General features: G+C 49.8%; 1 protein-coding gene across 3 annotated transcripts in view; it reads right to left on the bottom strand.

The window, feature by feature from the left end:
• PITPNA (phosphatidylinositol transfer protein alpha) overlaps nucleotides 1–23,829 on the bottom strand; it is a 65,180-nt gene that overhangs the window by 22,906 nt on the left and 18,445 nt on the right. For 2 of the 3 annotated variants that reach the window (XM_029611204.1, XM_029611205.1), the window contains exons 5-8: nucleotides 22,705–22,712; nucleotides 13,902–13,976; nucleotides 1,441–1,524; nucleotides 569–646 (exon numbers count right to left, since the gene is read on the bottom strand). In XM_029611204.1, the coding sequence (XP_029467064.1) occupies nucleotides 569–646; nucleotides 1,441–1,524; nucleotides 13,902–13,976; nucleotides 22,705–22,712 (245 nt within the window). The remainder of the gene's footprint in view (nucleotides 1–568; nucleotides 647–1,440; nucleotides 1,525–13,901; nucleotides 13,977–22,704; nucleotides 22,713–23,829) is intronic. The other variant, XM_029611206.1, reaches the window with a different exon arrangement.

The following is a 23,829-nucleotide window of genomic DNA, read 5'->3' on the forward strand; positions in this document are numbered from 1 at the left end:
GCACTCTCGGGCCTAGACTAATAAAAGGAACTCTGAAAAGATGACCTTTGGGTTTTTCTGCAGCATACAGTTCACATCTGCTCAGTTTAGTGCTCCAGAATCACTTCTTCATGCTCAGGAGGCTTTAGTAGGATTCTTATTAGAGTTGGTGTCATTTTATTACGCTATGTCCTTTTGTTTGAAACCATTAGCTCCAAAAGACTAATCCACAGATCTGCATTTTCTTTCAGTTTTATGACCAGAGGTCAAAAACCAGATATGCAAATGAACTCCTTGACTGTGGCAACTGTCAGCCAATGAAACTGTTTATTGTTCACTTACTCTACATTAATCCATCACTGTGTTGGTGGTGGATTCTCATCCTATGCAATACAGACAGGACTTGTGTACCATCAGCTCTGTCAATACTTTTTCACAGAATAAAGCATCAGTCAGCAGCTCTTTACTGAATAAAGCAGATCAGGAGAAGGAATAACTGAGATATGCACACAAGGTTTCCTATTTCATGAAAGAATTACACAAAAGCCCCAGAAAGTATTGGGTACTATACAAGTCATATGCTCCCTACCTTCCAATCTGGGCCCAGGGGACCACGGCCAGTCTTAATAGATTTAAATTTTGATGGATCTTCCTCCTGCTTGTAATCCTGTGAACATCAGAACAGTAAGATGAAAAACAATGAAATGAAAGACTGAAAACAGTGCAGAAGGAAGCAGGTGGTACTGAAGTTGCATCACTGACAAAGGAAAGCAAACCAAGCACTCATGACTCACTCGTTTCTGGGAATGATGTGGGCTGGAGAAGGAAATCCCAGACTTCATGTAATGCAACATCTCTAGAGTGGCCAGCTCTAGAGTGCATCTGAGGCAGGTTCCAAAGGGCGCTATGGTTTATGACCTTAGTGAAAGACGATTACTGGGTTGATAAGAAGGGAGGCTTAATCGCGGGAAATCCCTAGGCTGTTTGAGGTATCTCAGCATCCCTGTGTCAGAATGACAATGAGTTGGATTGGAGTAGGCTCTAATTGGACTGAAAGGCTAGCCAGATCCAAATAAATGTGCATAAGAGATATCAAGATATGCCACAAGAGACAACTTCTTCAGATCTCCTGAAACTATGAAGAGCATGATCACCACCAGAAAAGAGGGAGCATCTGCTATTTAGTACCACTAAATTATAATATATCTGACTACTGAATTAGGTCATGTCCAGATGAAAAACATGCAGCTACAGTAGTAATCACCTGGTGAGATTTGTACAGCAACAAATCTGAACCAGTTGGAACACAGTACTTGGAATGCATAGTTCATCCCATTTATAATGCAGCCCTTCAAGAAGTTAAGTGAAAATAAGCCACATCCCATATCTATTTAATCTCTTGAATTTGACTGGGCAAAAGTTTGTAATATTTTAATTATTGTTCCTTCAGATGACACGTACCTTTGGCAGAATCTGGCGCCGATCTGCAATGTCAATATTAACCACCTCCACATTCTTCCAGGTGTCTGGTTCCAACCTATGTACCTACAGAGGAAAGAGACAAAATGTGGCACCAGGGAATATGTGGCTGTGTGGTCTCTAAAGAGACAAGGTCAGGGATAGGCAGATATCTACAGAAAACATAAGAAAAAGAGTCACTTCCATATTGAGGCTGTGCACCACATTGTAGGGCACCTGGGTTTCTATTTCCTGTCTAATGGAGCTGACACAACTTAGGCACATCGCAGAGGCAACATGACTGAGTTCTAACAGGAAGCAAAAATGACTGTAGAACTCCTGTCAGCCAAAGACAGCCACTGAGGGGCAGGCTTGAAGGATACTTGCCTCCAGCAAGAGTTTCAGTAATGCCCGGGCATACCATCTAGGATGGGACATGGAGAGGAGAAATGGAGAAATTACTTATCTGATAATTTAGTTTTCCTTAGTGTAGACAGATGGACTCAGGACCAATGGGTTATGTGCTCCTCTGCTAGCAGATGTTGACAGAGACAGGTTTCAAAGCTGACGTCACCCTAGATATACCCCTGCAGTGACCTCAGCCATTCAGTATTCTTTTCAAAAGCCCTTGTGGACATAGTATTGAAAAACTTGAATACCACTTAATAACTTGATTAAAAACTGGTAACCGTAAGTGTACTCAAGCAAACATAAGTGCTGAATCCCAGCAATATTATAGATGCCCTGATCTAGAGACAGGGCAAAGAATTAGCCATAACCTCTCTGAATCACGATTCACCTCATGGGCGATTCCTTGACACCGTTCATGGGCAGCCGTGGGCGGGATGTTGAGTCCATCTGTCTACACTAAGGAAAATGAAATTATCAAGTAAGTAATTTCTCTATTCCTAGCATGTAGCCAGATGGACTCAGGACCAATGGGATGTACAAAAGCTACTCCCGAACACGGCAGGAGGCTGCCCGTGGTCTGGATCGCACCGCTGTCACAAGGGCTGCATCCTCGAGCCTGTAAATCCAGGCAACAGAACCTGGAGAAGGTGTGTAAGGAGGACCCCGTTGCTGCTCAGCAGATGTCAATGGGTGACAGTAGCTTAGCTTCCGCCCAGCATACTGCCTGGGTCCTAGTGGAATGAGCTTTAACCCAAAGGAATAAAGGCTTCCCTTACCCTACATAAGCTCCCGTGATCACTTCCTTGATCCAGCGAGCTATGATAGCTCGCGAAGCTGCTTTGCCTTGTTTCTTTCCACCGTGAAGAACAAACAAGCAGTCCGTATGTGCACCGGTTCTGAACGTTCCAGATACCGTACTAAAGCCTACTGATGTTTACGTGGCATAGGAGGCAGTAGTCTTCCATGTCTTTGCGTCTATCTAGGGACGGTAAGGAGACGGACTGGTTCAGGTGAAACTCTGAGACTACCTTTGGTAAGGAAGGAAGGTACGGTGCAAAGCTATAATGTTCCTGGATTCAATTGGAGGAACGGTTCCCGACATAACAGTGCCTGTAGTTCATAGATGCGATGAGCTCAGCATATCGCCACCAAGTACACAGTCTTCATCGTTAACAGGCGTAAAGACAGAAGGTGCAGTGGCCGAAAGGAAGGCCCTGCTAAAGGGTCAAATACGAGACTGAGGTTCCATAGGGGAGAACCGGCCACTTTAAGGGTGGTCAGAGGTGTTTAACCCCTTTTTGGAAATGGCCAAGTCTGGATGTGTTGACAGGCAGACTCCGTTCACCTCGCCTCTAAAACACAAGAGAGGCATCACCTGGATCTTCAAGGAGTTGAGGGGCAACCCTCTGTTCCAGTCATCCTGTAAAAATTCCAAAATTATGGGGATCTTGGTTGTGCGAGGGGCACCCTGCGCTCCTCAAATCATGCCTCAAATATTCTCCAGATCCGCAGGTACACCAAGGTCCTCCAGAACGTCCGCGCATGGAGCAAGGTGGCAATTACTGCCATCGAATATCCATGCTTCATCAGGCGAGCCTTCTCAAGGGCCAGACCGTAAGGCAAAACAGAGTTGGGTCCTCGTGAAGGATCGGACCTTGTTGGAGAAAGTCCCTGTACAGAGGGAGGTATAGGGGGCTCTCCACCAGAAGCCTCCACATGTCTGCATACCACGGGCATCTGGGCCAATTCGGGACCACCAGAAGGACTAATCCTTTGTGGCGTTTGATCTTGCAAATGACCTAGCCCAGCAGATGCCACGTTGGAAGGTGTACAGTCAGTCCTCCTCTGACCAGGCCTGGACAAAGGCGTCAGTCCCTTAGGAGCACTGATCTTTTCTGCAACTGAAGAATCGGGGGACCTTAGCATTGTGAGATGTGGCCAGTAGGTCGATGAATGGGAGGCTCCAGCAATCTACTGGGAAGCAGAAGGCTCTGGTCAACAACGCCCATTCTCCTGGACTCAGACTCTCCCTGCTGAGAAGGTCTGCTCTGACGCTGTCTTTTCCCGCGATGTGGGGAGCCGAGATCCCTTGTAGATTTAACTCTGCTCATTCCATAAGGGGGTCTATTCCCAGAAACACTTGGTATCTTTTGGTTCTTCCCTGGTGGTTGATGAAGGTTACCATTGAGTTGTCCTGCATCACGTGGACTGCCTGGCCCTGGAGTCTGTGGCTGAATTATAGGCACGCTAATTTGACAGCTCGGGCTTCCAGGTAGGTTTGGTCTGTCGCCACTGGGTTGTCAGTTCCTGACAGTGAGCTCCCCACCCTTGGAGGCTTGCGTCCATCATGAGGAGTAGCTAGTTTGGTGGGGACAGGCTTACACCCTTGCTTAGGTGAAATTCCTGTGGCCACCACTGGAGCCGAGAACATACTTCTACCGGAAGGTGGAAGCGAATTGAGTAGTCTTGAGACAATGGGTTCCAACGTGACAGCAGGGAGCGCTGGAGTGGCCGCATGTGAGCCCTCGCCCATGGTACTACCTCCAGGGTTGACACCATAAGGCCAAGGACCTGAAGACAGCTTCACACCCTGGGGCGCATTGTGTTCGTCAACCGATGCGCTTGGCCCATCAGCTGCCTTATCCTCGAAGGAGGGAGGAGGACTTTGTCCTGCTTGGTGTCGAACTGGACTCCCAGGCACTCTAAGAACTGGGAGGGTTTGAAGCAGCTCTTGTCCATGTTCACAACCTAACCAACTTCCTGAAGCAGGGACGTGACCCTGATGGTCACCTAGAGGCTCTCTTCCAAGGACTTTGCCCAGATCAGCCAGTCATCTAAGTAAGGGTGTACCAGGATCCCTTCTTTCCTCACTGCCACCACCACCACGACCACCAAAACTTTGGAAAATGTTCTGGGGATGATTGCCAGTAATACGAAGGTAGGCCTCTGAGAGGTCCAGAGAGATTAGGAACGCTCCTGGTTGTACAGTCATTATGACGGAGCAGAGAGTTTCCATGCGGAAGTGGAATATCCACAGATGACGACTGACGCTCTTTAGGTCCAGGATGGGGCGAAAGAGACCCTCCTTCTTGGGTATGAAGAAAGAGATGGAATAACGTCCCATATTTTCCTGCAGACGTAGGTACCGATGTGATAGCCCTCAAACTGAGGAGCCTTATCAACGTAGATTCCACTGCCAGTTTCTTGTGCTGGGAGTGTAAGGGCAACATCATGAACATGTCCTGAGGGATGCTGTGAAATTGCAGAGCGAATCTCTCTCATATTATGCCAGTACCCATTTGTCTGATGTGACCTCGACCCACCGCCAATAGAAGAGAAATAGTTGGCTCCAGTACTGGAAAGTAGCAAGAGGCTTTCCGTAGGGAAATCAGACTATACCAAGGAATCTGGCACCTCCTCTGTGTCGCCAAGGTCCCTGCCAGGGATACCCTTGGTGAGGCGAGGCATGCCTCGAGGTCTGTCGATAGCGGTGGGAGAGGGTTGTTTTTTGTTTTTTTTTCAACTGGTTGAGGTTCCATCCAGGCAGGGGCCAGTGAGGTAGCAGGTTGCATCTGTACGATGGTTTTCATGGCCCTGGAGAAATAATTCCATCCTAGAGAAGACAGCAGTGCCCCTGCCTAGCCCAAGAGTACTGGGGTAAGTGCCGCTGAATTTCCCTCTCCCACAGATTGCCCAGTCATGGGTGCTTCCAGCTAAGGCTGTGGCTAACCCCTCATAGTGCTGAACCAGGTGAAATTTAGGTCAGGCTGAGAAGCCTTAATACAACAAGCAGCACCAAAAGCAAGGCGCTTCGGATTCTTGGTTGCCGGCGCCATTGGAGGAGGTAGCTGTACATTTCAATCGGCTCGTGCTTAAAAAGTTATCTGCGCACAAATTTAGAGTGCCTAGATGGGGCGCAGCACGCGCTCGGGTCATGCGCTCAGCTTTTCCTGTATGCATTTGTGACATTGTGCACTTAAGTACATGCTGACCAAAATGAGTACAGCACTTTTCAGGGTTGTGTGCACAGGTAAGTGCTGACAAACAGGAAGTGTTCACACCACGAGCTCAGCGTAAGCGCTATCACAGTTGTGTGCGTAAGTACATGCTGAAGTCGCACACAGCACTTTCAGAGTTGTGCATGTAAATATGCGCTGAAGTCACTTGCTCAACGCAAGCGCTCTCAGAATTGTGTGCTTAAGTACGTGCTGTTATGCGCACAGCCGACGTACTGCACGTACAGGGGTTCTATATGGGGCCATTCGACACATACAGAAACATGCTCAAGATGGCGCCGATGAGGCCGACTATGTGGTGTGCTTAATGCGGGTCCTGGCCCACAGAGGGCTGCTCAACCCGCTGGGAGGCCCAGTTCCCTTTACCCTCCATGGGAATGGGAATGACGCCAGTACAGATAAGGTCATGCTGACTCGTCCTCAGACTAGTTCTGCGGGTCGAGTTCTCCCTGGGCTTCCTCACAATGCTCACACAGGAAGGATTTTAGGTCAGACTGTGCAGCCCTAATATGGCTGGCAGCACAAAGAGAGTGTCGCTTCTTTGCTGCTGGAGCCATAGTTGTGTTATGCGTTCAACCAGCTGGATTCGAGCCCTGATGCGGATATGCATAAGTGCCTTCGAACGTATGCATCTGGTTGTGCACTAACGTATGTGTGCACTTGTATGCGCGCAGTTATGCGCTCAGGTATACGCACTGGTGCTCACACAGGTACGTGCATTAGGCGCACAAAGGGCCAGCCCACACTGCACGTACCAATGGTCAAAGGGGGAAAATGGAACCGCACCAAACCATGCGTAATATGGTACCGCCACGACCTGCTACATGGAGTGCTCACCGAGCCTGAAGTGGGCCTAGCCCATCGGAGGGGCCACTCAACCCGCTCGGAAACCCCTTTCCTTTGTCCTAACGTGATCGGGAACGTTGTCGGTGCGGCACACTGAGCAAGGAGACCGGAGGAAAGAGTTACCGAAGCCCTTCCACATCTCTGAATCGGAGGAGCTCATCTCTACTTACCTAGGCTCAGCGCTTACTGGCTGAGTACAGAGACGGTCTCCGGCTGTGGGGGGAGAGGGCTTAGGCCATCACCACCACACTTGGCTTCCTGCACCCGCTGCCTTTCAGCTGCTTCAGCAGCAAAGTCCACGCCAGGAACTGGCTACCAGACCAAGGCATGCCTCTGAGGGATCTCTGAAATCACCTCAAGAATTCTCAACTGGGGGGAGGGACCATTGGAAAAATTACTTACCTGATAATTTCGTTTTCCTTAGTATAGATAGATGGATTCAGGACCAATGGGTATAGTGTACTCCTGATAGCAGTTGGAGACGGATCAGATTTCAATCTGACGTCAGCCCTAGTACATATACCCCTGCAGGAAGCGCAGCTCTTCAGTATTCTCCTTGAAAAGCATTGTGGATATATGTGTGACTGACTAATTTGAATAACTTGAATAACTTCATAACTTGAATAACTTGATTAACTTTAATTGGTTGAATTGGCTATATATCTGGAGACCGCCAGTACCCTCAACCGGGAAACATCGACACCCGGTAGGGTGGGTGTCCTAGATGAAGGAAAGCATGGCTTACCCTTGAATCACTCGCTTTCAGGGATGTCCCCCGAGAATTCCCTGAGTAACGGCAGCCGTGGGTGGGATGCTGAGTCCATCTGTCTACACTAAGGAAATTGAAATTATCAGGTAAGTAATTTCCCCATTTCCTAGCTTGTAGCAGATGGACTCAGGACCAATGGGATGTATAAAAGCTACTTCCGAACTGGGTGGGAGGCTGCCCGTGACCCACTTAGTATTGCCTTGTGAATGCTGTGTCCTCCTGAGCCTGAACATCCAGGCGGTAAAACCTGGAAAAGCTGTGGATGGAGGACCATGTCGCCGCCCTGCTGATCTCGGCGGATGACAGCATCTTGGTTTCTACCCAGGATACTGCCTGGGCTGTAGTAGAATGGGCCTTGACTTGTAGAGGCGGTGGCTTGCCTGCTTCTACGTAGGCCGCCTTAATGACTTCTTTGATCCAGCGGGCTATGGTTGCTCGCGAGGCCGCTTCCCCTTGCTTCTTCCCGCTGTGAAGGATGAACAGATGGTCCATCTTTCGTATGGATTCCGACATTTCCAGGTATCTGGATAGGAGTCTGCTGATGTTGAGGTGGCGTAGACTTCTGGCCTCTTCTGAATTCTTATGTTCATCTGGCAATGGTAGCGAGATGGTTTGGTTAAGATGGAAGTGAGACACCACTTTGGGGAGGAACGAGGGAACCGTGCATAACTGGATGGTTCCCGGGGTGAGCCTGAGAAAAGGCTCACGACAGGACAGTGCTTGTAGCTCGGATATACGACGGGCTGAACAGACTGCCAGCAGGAAGGCTGTTTTCAATATTAATAGTCGGCGAGACAGGCCACGGAGAGGTCTGAATCCTGCTAAGAAATCCAGGACCAGGTTGAGGTTCCAAAGAGGCACCGGCCACTTTATGGGTGGTCGGATGTACTTAACTCCTTTCAGGAAGCGGGAAACATCCAGGTGAGAGGCTATGCTGTCGCTCTCGCTCTTGGTTCCATAGCATGACAATGCGGCCACCTGTACCTTGATGGAGTTGAGGGACAATTCCTTCTGTAGGCCGTTCTGTAGGAATTCCAAGACCGCAGGAATTTTGACTGAGCGTGTTATGTCATGGTCCTCGCACCAGGCTTCGAATACTCTCCAAATCCTTATGTATGTTAGAGATATGGAGAACTTGCGTGCTCGGAGTAGGGTGTCAATTACCATCCCCGAGTATCCGCTCTTTCTCAGGTGAGCCCTCTCAATGGCCAGACCGTAAGAGAGAATAGAGTTGGATCCTCGTGGAGGATCAGCCCTTGTTGGAGCAGGTCTCTGTGTGGAGATAGTGGCAGGGGGTCCCTGTCAGTAGTCTTCGCATGTCTGCGTACCACGGTCTTCTTGGCCAGTCCGGGGCCACAAGAAGTACTGGTCCCCTGTGAAGTTCTATCTTGTGAATGATTGCACCTAATAGGGGCCACGGCAGGAAGGCTTATAACAGAGTCTCCTGTGGCCAGGTCTGTACCAGGGTATCGATCCCCTGGTACTGAGGTTCCCGCCTGCGGCTGAAGTAAGTGGGCACTTGGGCGTTGGACCGGTTTGCCAGAAGGTCCATGGTTGGTGTTCCCCAATGGTTCACTATCAGTTGGAACGCTGTGGTCGACAGCTTCCATTCTCCTGGGTCTAGATTTTCTCTGCTGAGGTAATCCGCCGTGATGTTGTCTTTCCCGACGATGTGGATGGCCGAGATCTCCTGGAGATTCCCTTCTGCCAATGACATTAGGGGGTCTATTTCCAGAGACACCTGTTGGCTTCTGGTTCCTCCCTGATGGTTGATGTAGGCCACTGTTGTGGCATTGTCTGACATTACTCTGACCGCTTTGTCCCAGAGTCTGTGACCAAACCGCAGGCAGGCTAGTCTGACTGCCCGGGCTTCTAGGCGATTGATGTTCCATCCCGACTCTTCTGCGTTCCACTGCCCTTGGGCGGTTAGCTCCTCGCAGTGTGCTCCCCATCCTTGTAGGCTGGCATCCGAAGTGAGCAGGATCCAGGTCGGTGAGGATAGTCTTGTTTCCTGGCTCAGGTGACCGTCTTGTAGCCACCATCGTAGTTGAGACCAAAGTCTGCCCGGGAGCTGTAGACGAACGGTGTAGTTCTGGGACAGTGGATTCCATCATGATAGACGTGAGCACTGTAGAGGTCTCATGTGAGCTCGTGCCCATGGCACTACTTCCAGTGTGGATGCCATGAGACCGAGGACTTGTAGGTAATCCCATGCTGTGGGGCGAGGTTCGCTCAGCAGGGTTTGCAATTGGTTCATCAGTTTTGATCTCCTTGGTGTCAGGATGACCCTATCTTCTTTGGTGTTGAATCGGACTCTAAGTATTCTAGAGACTGTGAGGGCTGCAGACAGCTCTTGTTTGTGTTGACCACCCATCCGAGGCTCTCCAGTAGAGTTTTGACTCTGTTGGTTGCCTGGTGACTTTCCTCTGGGGATTTCGCCCTGATCAGCCAATAGTCTAGGTAAGGGTGTATGCGGATTCCTTCCTTCCTTAGTGTTGCCGCCACCACCACTATGACCTTGGTGAACGTCCGGGGTGCTGTGGCTAACCCAAAGGGTAGTGCCCGGAACTGGTAGTGACAGTCCAGGATTTTGAAGATTAGGAAGCGCTGATGTTCTTGATGGATTGGAATGTGTAGGTAGGCTTCCGACAGATCCAGGGATGTGAGAAACTCTCCCGGTTGTATCGCCCTTATTACAGAGCGTATGGTTTCCATGCGGAAGCGGGGAATCCTCAGGTGACTGTTGACGGACCTGAGGAACAGGATGGGCCTGAAAGTTCCCTCTTGGGGACGATAAAATAAATGGAATAATGCCCAGTATTTATTTGTTTTGGAGGAACTGGGGTTATAGGGCCAGTAATCTGGTCAGTGTAGCTTCCACTGCCACTCTTTTGGAGGGGTCGTGGCAGGGGATTCCACGAACTTGTCCAGTGGAGTTCGGAGGAAATCCAGATAATACCCCTCTCGAATGATGGTTAGGACCCACTTGTCCAAAGTTCTCTCGACCCATCTTTGGTAGAATAGGGCAAGTCTGCCCCATCTTTGGTAGAATAGGGCAAGTCTGCCCCCTATGGCTTCTTCCTTTGGACGGGTCGGCGGATTCTCATTGTGGGGCGCAGCTGGGGCCTGGACCAGAGCTGGTTCCCCTTTTGTTGTGCTTGTTCCGAAAGGACTGGTTCCTGCCTGTAGGACGAGGCGCTTGATAAGTGTTTCTGTATGGGTTGAAACACTGTGAACCTCTGCCCCTGGAAGATCGGGGGATGGGTCGCTGGTTTCTCTTATTCCTATCCTCCAGTAGCCGAGGCAGTGGGGACTCGCCCCATTTGTTAGCAAGTTTCTCTAGCTCGCTGCCAAACAGGAGGGATCCCTTGAAGGGCATCCTTGTGAGTCTCGTTTTGGAGGATGTGTCGGCTGACCAGTTTCGGAGCCAGATTTGTCTTCTGGCTGCCACGGTGGATGAGACTCCTTTAGCTGCCATGCGTACCAGATCAGAAGCGGCGTCCGTGAGGAACGATACAGCTGGTTCCAGAGCTTCCCCAGGAGTGTTGTTCCTGGTTTGCGCTAGGCAGGCACGTGGCACCACAGCACAGCAGGCCGCGATCTATAAAGACATAGCGGAGACATCGAAGGACTGTTTGAGGATAGATTCCAGACGTCTGTCTTGAGCATCCTTGAGCGCAGCTCCTCCCTCCACTGGGATAGTAGTGTGCTTCGAGACCGTGCAGACCATGGCATCCACGTTGGGACACGCCAGATCTTTGGCAGTGGGATCCCGAGGGTACACGGCTGCCAGAGCCCGGCCCCCTTTGAACGTAGTTTCTGGGGCCTCCCATTCCAGGTCAATTAATTGCTGGACGGCTTGTAATAGTGGAAAATAACGGAAGGTCTGATGAAGTCCCTGTAACAGCAGGCGCTTGTGATGGGGAGGGCTACCCACCAGTGCTGATCACCTTGTAACAGCTAACATCCAAGGTAAAAAGACAAAAAAAAAAATTGAAAAAACTGCCTTTGAAACTGAGGAGAGATTTCTGTGGGGAAAGCCATGATTCTGAGACCCGCCCCCTCCCCTGACATCATCGCAAACGGATCCAGGCAGTTTGAAAGGCGTCAAGCCAGCAGGCGCCGCGCGCCGAAGGGGTGCAACAAAGGGGCTGTTTAATATGCTCCTTGTTATGCCTTTTGCTTAATTGTTAAGAACTTTGATTTTGATGATTTTATTTTTGTAATCTCTTAGCCTCAGGTACAAAATTTTTAGATTGTAAGCCCTTTTAGGGGTAGTGAATTACCTATTGTACCTTATTGTAAACCGATGTGATATCTCTTTTTGATATGAACATCGGTATATAAAAATCGTAAATAAAAAAATAAATAAATAAACAGTGGGTTCGGCTTAGGTTCCCCAGAGGCGTTAGTGCCCGGGATGGCAAGCTCTTTCAGGCTGTGCGTGACCAGATCTGGAAGTTCGTCCTTGGTGAAAAAGAGTCTCAAGCTTCGATGGGGTTCTGTCCCCGGAGGGAGTTCCCCTTCCTCCAGAGGTTCTGACTCCTCATCTGAGATGTCTGTGTCCCCGAAGGTGGGGCTTCTGGGCGGTGGGATCACCTCCCTGGGCATAGATGGTCCTGGTATGTTGAGGTCCTCTGGTGGTGCCTGCGACCGCATTGTAGGAGGTCCCGGCTGCATGTGTACGAAGGTATGCAGACCTTTGAAGAATTCCACCCAGGAGATAGAAGCTGGGTCTAGACTGGGGGCGCCGTGTCCCTGGGGAGCATCGTTTGAGGGGGAGTCCCGCTGTGTGATGCTAGGTCCGGTGTACTGCTGGAAAGGATGGGGTCCGGTACCGGCTGGGGAGGGCCATCAATTGGGTCCCCTAGGGCCTCTTCGCACTGTATACACAAGGTCGAGGCCTGCTCATGCTGTGCAGCCCTAATGTGGCATGCTGGGGAAAGTCCCTGAGCCTTGAGCTTATTTTCAGGTGGGGACATGGTTTGTGCACGTATAATACAGTTGTGCATCGAAGATGCGCGTGTAGGTTTAATGCACACGTGCCGCGAGATGTGCGCGTTGATGTGCGCACAGGTCGAAATTGTGCGCCCAGCACCGTGAGCGCGTGGCTAAGCGCTTAACTTGTGCGTCCGGCACTTGTGCGTGCAACGTTGTGCGCACGGGCTTGCCTCTGTGCGCACGGGCCGAAGCGGCGGACAGGGCAGCGAACAGGGCCAATATGGCGATGGCGACCACGCGGACAATATGGCGACCACCTCGGAGGGTCTCCACGTGGGAGAACTCTTGGATCTAACCGGGGTCTACCCTGTTAGGGCGGATCAACGGCCAGTGTCCTGTGCGACTCCTCGAGCTTCGGAGACCAGAGTCTTTAAAGAAGATTTCTACCTTACCTTGTCTTCGGCACTTCCCGGTTTCTTTCCGGGCGGTCTCTGGCTGCGGGGGGAGAGGGCGAATACCTTCACCGCCGCGCTCGAGGTTGCACCCGCTGCCTCTCAGCCGCGCCTGAGATTGGGGGCTAGGTCCCCGCCGAAAGTCGACCGCCGGACCGAGGCTTACCTCCGAGGGATCACAGAAATCACCTCGGGAATTCTCAACTGAGGGAGGGACCCGAGGGTGTCACCGCAGGAGAGCGGGGCTGGTCTGTAGAGGTAAGATTTATTCTTGTTTCGGGTTTTCTCCTTTAAATTTACTCTAACGCTGTGAGAGCGTGCAGGTAGTCCCTAACTGCTATGGAGATGGAAAATACTGAAGAGCTGCGCTTCCTGCAGGGGTATATGTACTAGGGCTGACTTCAGATTGAAATCTGACTCCATCTCCCAACTGCTATCAGGAGTACACTATACCCACTGGTCCTGAGTCCATCTGCTACATGCTAGGAAATAGGTATTACCACAGGAGAGAGGGGCTCAATCTTTCTCCAATTTAAAGGTAAAATGTCCTCTTCTAAAGAGTACTGTATTCCCGATAGGGAAGGCACAATCCACATCTGCTAGCGAGATGGAGAGATACTGAATGGCTGAGGTCACTGCAGGGGATATCTAAGGAGACGTCAGTTTTGAAACCTGACTCCGTCTCCATCTGCTAGCAGGGGAGCACATAACCCATTGGTCCTGAGTCCATCTGGCTACATGCTAGGAAACCAAAATTTCAAACCCCAGCAAAGAAAGGCCCAGAAAGAAATGAAAGAAGGAACTTAGGAGAGAGGTCAGGAAAAGGCAAAGGTTGGAAAAGTGACAGACAGGCCCAGGTAATGCAGAGAGAGGAAGAAAGTAAAAGACAGATTCACCTAGGGAGAAGGGGGAGGTAATTACAGATAAGCAGGGCAGATGCTGGGGAACATGATAGACAGGCCCAGGTGGAGGCAGGAGGTGCACAAGGTGAAAGACATGCAAGCTTAGACAGGCATGGGTTGTACTTACGTTGTCTTGTATTCCCAAGTCTGTCTTGTGCCACGTTTCAATTTTAATCAGGAAATCATCTTTCATGTACTCGTTCTGTTATTAGAAAAGAGCCTTCATTTCTCCTTGCAGGAGTCCCTGAAGATCCAAGCATTTTCTAGGGTCTCATCAATAATTACCACATGGTTATCAAACCCTTGCCTGCTTGCTCTGACCTGGAATCTAGCATTTAATAGCCTGCATTGGGGCGGGGTCATTTCATGCCAGTTATTGAGATATAGAAAGAAAACCTGAATAAAACTTGTTTTTACATATCAACAAGAGATATAGTAAAATTGGTTCTTACCTGCTAATTTTCATTCCTGTAATTCCACAGATCAGTCCAGACCAGTGGGTTATTCATCCCTTCCAGTAGATGGAGTCAGAGAACAAAACTTTGAGGCACTGCTTCTTAACTGAGAGTGCCACCTGCAGGACCTCAGTATTAACCTGTACCCAAACCAAGATACTTTAGAAACCCCTTCACATAGCCATAGGGAACTAAAGGGTGGATACCCCTGAACTATAAACCTTGTTCGTCAAGAACCAAACAAGACAAAGAAGTGATTCCCAAAACTGCCCTCTAAGAGAAAAATTCTTTATTAAACAGAAAAATTCTGTATTAAGCAGCAAAACTTGGCAGAAAATCAGTCTTTCAGCATCAAACGGGAGGGCCTCTGGACTGATCTGTAGTATTACAGGAACGAAAATTAGCAGGTAAGAGCCAGTTTTCCTTTTCTGAACATACCCAGATCAGTCCAGACCAGTAGGATGTACCCAAGCACCCCTAAACCAGGACCTGCACACAGGACACTCTCCGAAGAACGGCTCATCCTGTGCCCTGACACCCAGACGATAATGCCTGGTAAAGGTATGAATTGAGGATCACACTGCTGTCCTACAAATCTCCTGTGGCAACAAAAGCTGACACTCAGCCCAGGAAGCATCCTGTGCCCTAGTGGAATGCACCCACAAATCAATAGGAATTTGTCATCCCTTACAGATGTAAGCCGAACAAATGGCCTCCCTAAGCCAATGAGATATGGTAGCCTTAGAGGCTTTGTCCCCTTTCTTAGTCCACTGAAGAGGACAAACAGATGATCTGAGCAACAAAAAGCATTAATAACCTACAAATACCAAAGTAGCATCCGCCGCACATCCAGAAGATATAATTCTCTATCCTGAGGAGAATCTTTCGACTACTCTGGAAAACACGGAAGATCTGATTAACATGAAAGGCAGACACCACCTTAAGAACAAAGGAAGGCACTGTTCTCAATGAGATTCCATTTCTGGAATCCGCAAAAATGGGTCCCTAATAGACAGAGCCTGAAGTTCCGAAATCCTTCGAGCTGAACAAATAGCTACCAAAAAGACCGCTTTCAGAGTCAAATCCTTCAGGGTAGCCCTTCTCAAGAGTTCAAAGGAGGGTCCGCAAAGAACACGAAGTACTAAGTTGAGACTCCAATCCAGGCAGATCTTTCACAGCTTAGCCCCTATGAGGAACCTTACCACAACCGGATGAACAGACAGAGTTCTACCCTGAAACCTGCCTCTAAGCGCACCCAAGGCAGCCACCTGCACACGAAGCGCATTGTAAGCCAAACCCTTGGACAACCCTTGCTGCAGGAAATCCAGCACATGTGACACATTCACAGCCAGAGTATCTAGATAAAGCTGAAGACACCAAGCTTCAAACAATTTCCAGACCCTAATATATGCCATAGAGGTCACTAGTCTTCTGGATTGAAGAAGAATAGAGATGACCTGTTCGGAGTAACCCTTCAAAGTCTCCGCCTCTCAAAAGCCAAGCCACGAGACAAAAGCGATCCTCCTGATCCGAAAATATGGGACCCTGACGCAACAGGTCTGGAAGATGAGTCAGACTGAGAGGACCTTCCACTGCAAGTCGCACCAGATCTCCGAACCACAGTCTCCGCGACCATTCCGGTGCCACTAGAACCACGGTCCTGGGATGTGATTCTATGTACCTGAGGACCTGACCTATGAGGGGCCAAGGAGGAAAGATGTACAGAAGAATTCCTGTCGGCCAAGGGTACACCAGAGCATCGAGGCCCACCAAACAGAGTTTCTTTCAGAGACTGAAGAGTCTCTCTGTCTTGGGAGTTGAGACGCTTCACCATAAGATCAAACTGGGGCGTGCCCCACCTTGCACCTTCCACGCCTCCGGGGACAACTCCCACTCCCCAGGATCCAACTGCTGCCTGCTGAGGAAGTCCACCTGGCCTTCGAGATGATGCTCCGCCCAGGCAAATAATCTCTGGGCCTCCAACACCACTACATGACTCTTCGTGCCGCCCTGACGATTGGGACTGCCCTCGTCTCGAGACGATTGATGGACCAGAACCTCTCCTCCAGTCACCACAGACCTTGCACTGACCGGCCCAAGCACATTGCTCCCCAGCCGGTGAGGCTTGCATCCATGGAGACCACCATCCACTCCTGTTGCGCACACAGGCTTTGGCTAGGTGTTTCAAGAGAGGCCATGAGCAGTTGCTGCGTGGGAATAGGAAATGTGTGCCCTTGGACCTCGGTGAACCCAGAGAGGATCTCCGTGGAAACACTGAGGCTGGTGAGATGAAGCCGTGTCCGGGTCGAGGTGAAGCCCAGGCCCCTGCCGACCTGCACAGCCTCAATGAGGCCAACCACGCAAGGTTGGTCTCTGAGTGGTCCTCAGACTACTCCAAACCCTTTCGGACCTGCTGCTGGGAAATGCAAAGGCAGCAGGCCGGACAGGAGACAAGGGCGGACGAAGGCTCTAGAACGTGAAGACTCAGACGAGAAACTTGGGATGTGAAGTCTCAGACGAGAAGCTTGAGCACGAAGACTTAGGATCAAGGTTCAGGAACAAAGTCAAGTACTGGGTTGAGGCTGCAACACAGTGCGCCCTACACAGCCCACCCATGGGACTGGTCACGGACCACGCTTGAGTGCGAGGCAGACTCCAGACGAATACGTGGATGTTGAGGCCAGAACATGGCGAAGATTCAGTAGAAGCCTGTACCAAAGTGCGCCCTACACAGCCGCCCATGGCTGGTCACGGACCACGCTGAAATGGAACAGGTTCAGTCAGAGTCTTGGGCATGGACGGAGCAGCCACAAGAACATCCAAGGGCCGAGATGAGGTTCAGGATAGGGGGACCAAGACGAGACTTGACTTCAGGCATGAGACATGGGACTTGGCTTCAGGCAAGGATGACCCTCCGGAGGCTTGCGCTGCAAACAAGACAGGCCCATACCACGAGGTGACGAGACATGACATGGCATGCCAGAAAAGGTGGCAATGAGGAACCAAGGGTCTGAAAGCAGAAGTGGAGACGAGGCATCAGGAAGGAACATCAGGAAGACCACAGAACATCAGGACAAGACGAGGGGTAAACCAGAAGAGACCAGGAGCATGGAGAACAACGAGGGATCCCACGAAGAACAGGAAATACCAGCAGGAGCGAAGACGGGAAGTCCAAGAAGAGACTAACTCCTTGCGAAGGCAACGAAGGACTGAACACTAGGCCCTTATATAGGGCTGAAGATCAGAAGACACCCAAGGCAGAGTCCAGGTGGGGCCAGGAGGCTGGCCCTTTAAATCTTCAAGGAAGACGTGGCCCTGTCCTTAAGGGAAGTGGGCAGGACCATGGACAGTGGCCATGCTGCCGCTGCGTCGCTGGTGGAGAAAAAGCTGAAGCAGGAGCTGGGCCGTGGAGCAGGCCCCAATGTCAGCAGCGGCTCCTGCCACTGCAGGAAGGACTGAGGACGGCTCCATCCACCAGGAAAGCCCAGGGACTGCGGCCTCTGGGCTGCGAAGATGGAGAAACAAAAGGAGAGAGGTGAGAGACCTCCCGTAGCTCCAGCCTAGGGAGGAATTGTAACAACTCCGGAGGCTCCAGATCTATCCCCTTCTCTAAATTGGGACAAGACAGCCACCATGAGAGACTGGACCTGAACTCCCAAAGCAGAGGCAAGGGAAGATGAAACTCCTCTGAGCAGGGACTCCACCTGGACAACAGCGCGTTTTGCAGTGGTCTCATGTGCACAAACGCCCACGGGACCAATTCAAACGTGGATGTCGTGTACCCCAGGCCCTGTAAATAATCCCACATTTTGGACACCTCCAGACGAAGAAGATGCTTGACCTGAGACTACAACTTTGACACCACGTCCACTGCCAGGAAAATCTTGCCTCACTGAGTGTCGAAGTGGGCCCCTAAGTAAACTAGCGACTTAATCGGCTCCAACGGGCTCTTGTGCACATTGATAACCCAACTGAGAGACTGTAAGATGGACATCACTCTATGGATGGACTTCTCGCATTCTTCCCTGGACTTTGAACGAACCAACCAATTGTCCAGATACGGGTGGACCAAAACTCCCTCCCGGCGAAGAGCCGCAGCCACCACCACCTTGGTGAATGTTCGGGGTGCTGTCACCAAGCCGAATGGGAAGGCTCTGAACTGAAAATGTTGACTCAACACTTGGAAGCAAAGAAACTTCTGATGTTCATGTCGAATGGGGGTGAGCAGATACGCTTCCGTCAGGTCTAGGGAGGTGAGAAATTCTCCTTTGCGGACTGCTGCCATCATGGTATGCAGTGTCTCCATGCAAAAGCGCAGAACCCGAAGGAACAGATTCACCTTCTGCAAATCGAGAGTGGGCCGAAAGGAGCCCTCCTTTTTTGGCACCACAAAGTAAACAGAATACCTTCCCTGATCCTACTCCTCCAGAGGAATGGGAACAATGGCCTTTAGGGCGAGCAGCCTTTGCAGCATCCCCAACACTGCCTCCCGCATGATGCAAGAGACCATGTGGGACACCACAAAGGCTTCCCGAGGCAGGCACAACATATCTAGAGCGTAGCCCTCTCATAACACCTCTAGCACCCAATGATCAGAGGTAATATTTTCCCACTCTTCGCAGAAGCTGGACAATCTGCCTCCTACAGCTTCTATGGAGGAGAGGGGACCACTGGCTTCACTGGGCTGATTTTCTGCTCCCAGTGCCCTGCCTGATGCTGTCTCTGCCTGACCTGCATACTCCACAAAAGGACTGTTGGCGCCTGCCACCCTGTTTCGAGACGGAAACAGATGAGGACTTGCCGGAACGAAACACGGGAATCTCGAAAATGAGCCCAAGAAGGAAACATCTTCTTACTGGGCTTCCTGTCCTCCGGCAACCTATTCTCCTTGGACTCCCCCAGGACCTTCATAAACTGATTCAGGTCCACTCCAAATAACAGCTTCCCCTTAAAGGGAAGAATTCAGAGCTGGACCTTGGACGATAAATCGGCCGACCAGTTACGTAACCACAGCAGCCTACGAGCCGTGTATGCCATGTAGGCTATGCCTGTCTCCAGATGCACGGCCTGCAACGTGCTGCAGTCCACCACGGACATCAGCGTTGGGCCTTTCTGAAGCCAACAGAGACAGGCCCTTTGCATTAAACTGGCACAGACAGCTGCCTGAAGACTCAAATGCTGAGACCTCAAACATCCATTTGAGTTGCACCTCCAGCTTACGATCCTGGACATCCTTCAGGGCTGCTGCCCCGGCCACTGGGCTCGTCATCTTCTTGGTTACCGCTAAGATAGCCACATTTACCTTCGGAATCCTCAGCAATTCCAGGGAGTCCTCTATTAAGGGATAAAGTTTGGTCATCGCTCTGCCCACCTTCAGGCCAGCATCCAGGGAGTCCCGCTCCCGGTTCACCAGCTTTTGGATCTTCTTGGTCAATGGAAAAGTGCTAGTGGGTACCTTTAGCCCATCCAGGACTGGGTTAACACCCTCATTATCCAACTCTTCATGAGTGACCTTCACTCCTAGTTCCTCCAGCACCTGTGGGATGAGGGGGCGCAGTTCATCCTTTTTAAACAGACGCACTATCCGTGGATCATCTCCCTCCGGGACTGGGAACTCGTCAGGATCAGAGTCATCTTTTGCCCCATCAGGGGTCGGCAGCACATCCGGGTCAGCTCTTGCATTGAGGGGGTCCAATTGGGACTGATCCGAGTCTTCACCCTCTCTGGGACCAGCCTCTGCAGCCGCATGGAGCAAACCCAGGTGCTGAAGAATATCGTCAGTCCCCTGAGAAGCCACTTTAGACTTTTTAGCCACAGGAAATCCCCTGCCTGCCTTCTTCCTCCACTTCTCCTAGCCAGGTAGGCCTTATGGAGAAGGAGAATAAGATCTAGGGAAAAATCCTCCAATTCATCTTCCCTTGGATTTTCAGAAGGCGTTTGACAAAGTTCCTCATGAGAGGCTTCTAGGAAAAGTAAAAAGTCATGGGATAGGTGGCGATGTCCTTTCGTGGATTGCAAACTGGCTAAAAGACAGGAAACAGAGAGTAGGATTAAATGGGCAATTTTCTCAGTGGAAGGGAGTGGACAGTGGAGTGCCTCAGGGATCTGTATTGGGACCCTTACTTTTCAATATATTTATAAATGATCTGGAAAGAAATACGACGAGTGAGATATCAAATTTGCAGATGACACAAAATTGTTCAGAGTAGTTAAATCACAAGCAGATTGTGATAAATTGCAGGAAGACCTTGTGAGATTGGAAAATTGGGCATCCAAATGGCAGATGAAATTTAATGTGGATAAGGGCAAGGTGATGCATATAGGGAAAAATAACCCATGCTATAATTACACAATGTTGGGTTCCATATTAGGTGCTACAACCCAAGAAAGAGATCTAGGTGTCATAGTGGATAACACATTGAAATCATCGGTACAGTGTGCTGCGGCAGTCAAAAAAGCAAACAGAATGTTGGGAATTATTAGAAAGGGAATGGTGAATAAAACGGAAAATGTCATAATGCCTCTGGTATCGCTCCATGGTGAGACCGCACCTTGAATACTGTGTACAATTCTGGTCGCCACATCTTAAAAAAGATATAATTGCGATGGAGAAGGTACAGAGAAGGGCTACCAAAATGATAAGGGGAATGGAACAACTCCCCTATGAGGAAAAATTAAAGAGGTTAGGACTTTTCAGCATGGAGAAGAGACGGCTGAGGGGGGATATGATAGAGGTGTTTAAAATCATGAGAGGTCTAGAACGGGTAGATGTGAATCGGTTATTTACTCTTTCGGATAGTAGAAAGACTAGGGGGCACTCCATGAAGTTAGCATGGGGCACATTTAAAACTAATCGGAGAAAGTTCTTTTTTACTCAACGCACAATTAAACTCTGGAATTTGTTGCCAGAGGATGTGGTTAGTGCAGTTAGTATAGCTGTGTTTAAAAAAGGATTGGATAAGTTCTTGGAGGAGAAGTCCATTACCTGCTATTAAGTTCACTTAGAGAATAGCTAGTGCCATTAGCAATGGTAACATGGAATAGACTTAGTTTTTGGATACTTGCCAGGTTCTTATGGCCTGGATTGGCCACTGTTGGAAACAGGATGCTGGGCTTGATGGACCCTTGGTCTGACCCAGTATGGCATTTTCTTATGTTCTTGATCCCGGGGGACTGTCAGCCGCCTCACCCTCCCCTTCTGAGGCATCCTGCCTGACCGGGGAAAGGGCGGGGGGAGAATCGCCTGACCGACCTGCGGCTCCTGCACTGCCTCTCCGGCGGCAACAGAAACAGACCCTTCTGACCTCCTGCCGCAATTTCCTGAATGTCTTGAGGGGCCTTCCTGCCCTGAAATGCACACTGGGCAGAGGGAACATGAGTTCAGACCCGCTGCACCACACACACGGCGGGCGGCCATTTTAGTTTTTGGCGCCATGTCTCTCATTCGCGCCCCGCGGCACTCCCCCACGAGGCCTCCTGCGCAGCTATATGCAACGGACTCGGGCCCACTGAGTCGCCGGCGGGAATGGATGCAATCCCCACCAGAGCACAGGACTACACAAGGAATGAAGCACTGTGGTTCCCTCTCGGCACTAGTGTCGCAATTGACCACAAACCCCCGGATTAACAGCCAGGCAACCACCACTCAGTCCTGCACCTCCCGGCCCTGGCCGACAGCTCCCGCTGACTAGGCCCGCCCCGCAGAAGTTCCTGCTAAGCTCTGCTCTTCTGCTTCTTGTATGCTGTTTTTTGTTTTTGTTTTTTTAAATAAGGAACTTAAAGATACTTTATTAAGCGGGTACTTCCCTGTCCAGAGGAAGAAGGGTGAGAGGGTGCCTCTAAAGGTCGAGGGTAACCACGGGTCCTGGCTATCGGACTGTCCAGTATGCTGTGGGCGAACCCATGAAGATGCCTAACACCTCAGGAAGCGTCCGTAATCTGGAACCTAAAACTACTGTAAAACAAAATAATCTCTCTTTTTCCATTTTTTTTTCTTGTTTTAACTTACTAACAGCCTGCAGGTGCAACTCTACCATCTGCTGGAGTCACTCTCGGTTAAGAAGCAGTGCCTCAAAGTTTTGTTCTCTGATTCCATCTGCTGGAAGGGATGAATAACCCACTGGTCTGGACTGATCTGGGGATGTTCAGGAAATATTGTTTAATAAAAGTCTGCACTAGTGACAGTGTATGGGGAGAGAGCATGAAGGCGTGTGCACTCAGCTGATAAAGCTGGAAGCAGAGAGAAAGTACAAAACCAAATCTCAGCCCATGCCACATGCCGCAGCGCTAAAGTGAACCAGCACATTGGAGAAGGAATGTGCATGCAGTGGGAGTTCAGGATGGGCATGGAACCCAATCCTGCATTACAGAAGAGCGTATGGTCATATGACAGCAGCCTCCTGCTCACAGGATACATTTCAGCATCTGCATTTCTTTGTGTACCACAGATCCGAAATAAAATAAACATATACTCACTGTAATAACTGCTCAGAAAATGTGAAGACATGCAAAGAGAAGAAAAGACAGATTAACACCTCACTGACCAGTGAGCGAGATATAGAGATATCTCGCTTCTGTTTAAAACATTTATATTTCTGTATCAAAATCTGTACTAAACAAATTCCATATAAAACATATATAGCATAAAACAAATAAAACAGAAAAAACATAAAACAGCACTGCATAAACTAATAACATTTAAACAAAAAATATTATACAGTTAGTCCAGCAATAGAAAACCTCATGAAATAAAATAGTTTTCAACATTTTACGAAATTGAACATAATCAGTGACCATTCAAAGATTATCTGGAAAAGCATGCCAGATGACTAGGTCAACAATCGAAAAAGCCCTTGTACGGGTGGCTTCCTTCTAGAACATCTCCATTTCGCAATAACAAGTAACACTTCCCACCCAGCCCATCACAATTATCAATGAATTATCAATGAAAGGTGGCTCCCTCCACTACCTGAGGGCTAGAAATCTTTTCAGAAGGTGCATTCAGACATCACTTCTCTCCACTGTTCATGGGACCAAGCCCAGTTGGTTGCAAAAACAGCAGATTCCAACCTGACGACATTTGGCCAATCAGAACCTACCCTGCTGATCTGCTGCCTCTGAAAAGTGGGTGTGAGACAAGGAACAAGACTGACTAATGCTGAAAAGATGGGCCACCACCTCCTCCTGCTGCTGCAGGAAACCAGACTCCAGGCAGAGAAGCCTGAATTATTCATTACTCAGAAAGGAGTAGATTAGATGACAGGAGCAAAGCAACCTCCCTCCACAAAGCATCTAGAAATAAAAGTCTGCAGGGGATAGGCAGGAATGTCTTCTCCCCCCTGGAATCAGAGTTAGGAAAAAGCCTTGCTCAGTGTACTGGAACAATGTTCTGCTTCCCTTTGTGACAAAACTCTGCATTGGGCTCCCGAGTGGATGCAGGCTACTATGACATGCCAGATCCCTTGGCTCCCTGTTCTTAGAACCCTCCTGGCCTTTTCAAAGAAGAGAAGGTGCACTTTTCTTGTTCACAACAAAACTTTAGAAAAGCTGTGTTCTGAACAAATTCCTCTCCCTGCTGGTAACAGTGACCCCCATGCCTTT

The sequence above is a fragment of the Rhinatrema bivittatum genome, chromosome 8 (genome assembly GCF_901001135.1).
Source record: "Rhinatrema bivittatum chromosome 8, aRhiBiv1.1, whole genome shotgun sequence".
NCBI lineage: Eukaryota > Metazoa > Chordata > Amphibia > Gymnophiona > Rhinatrematidae > Rhinatrema > Rhinatrema bivittatum.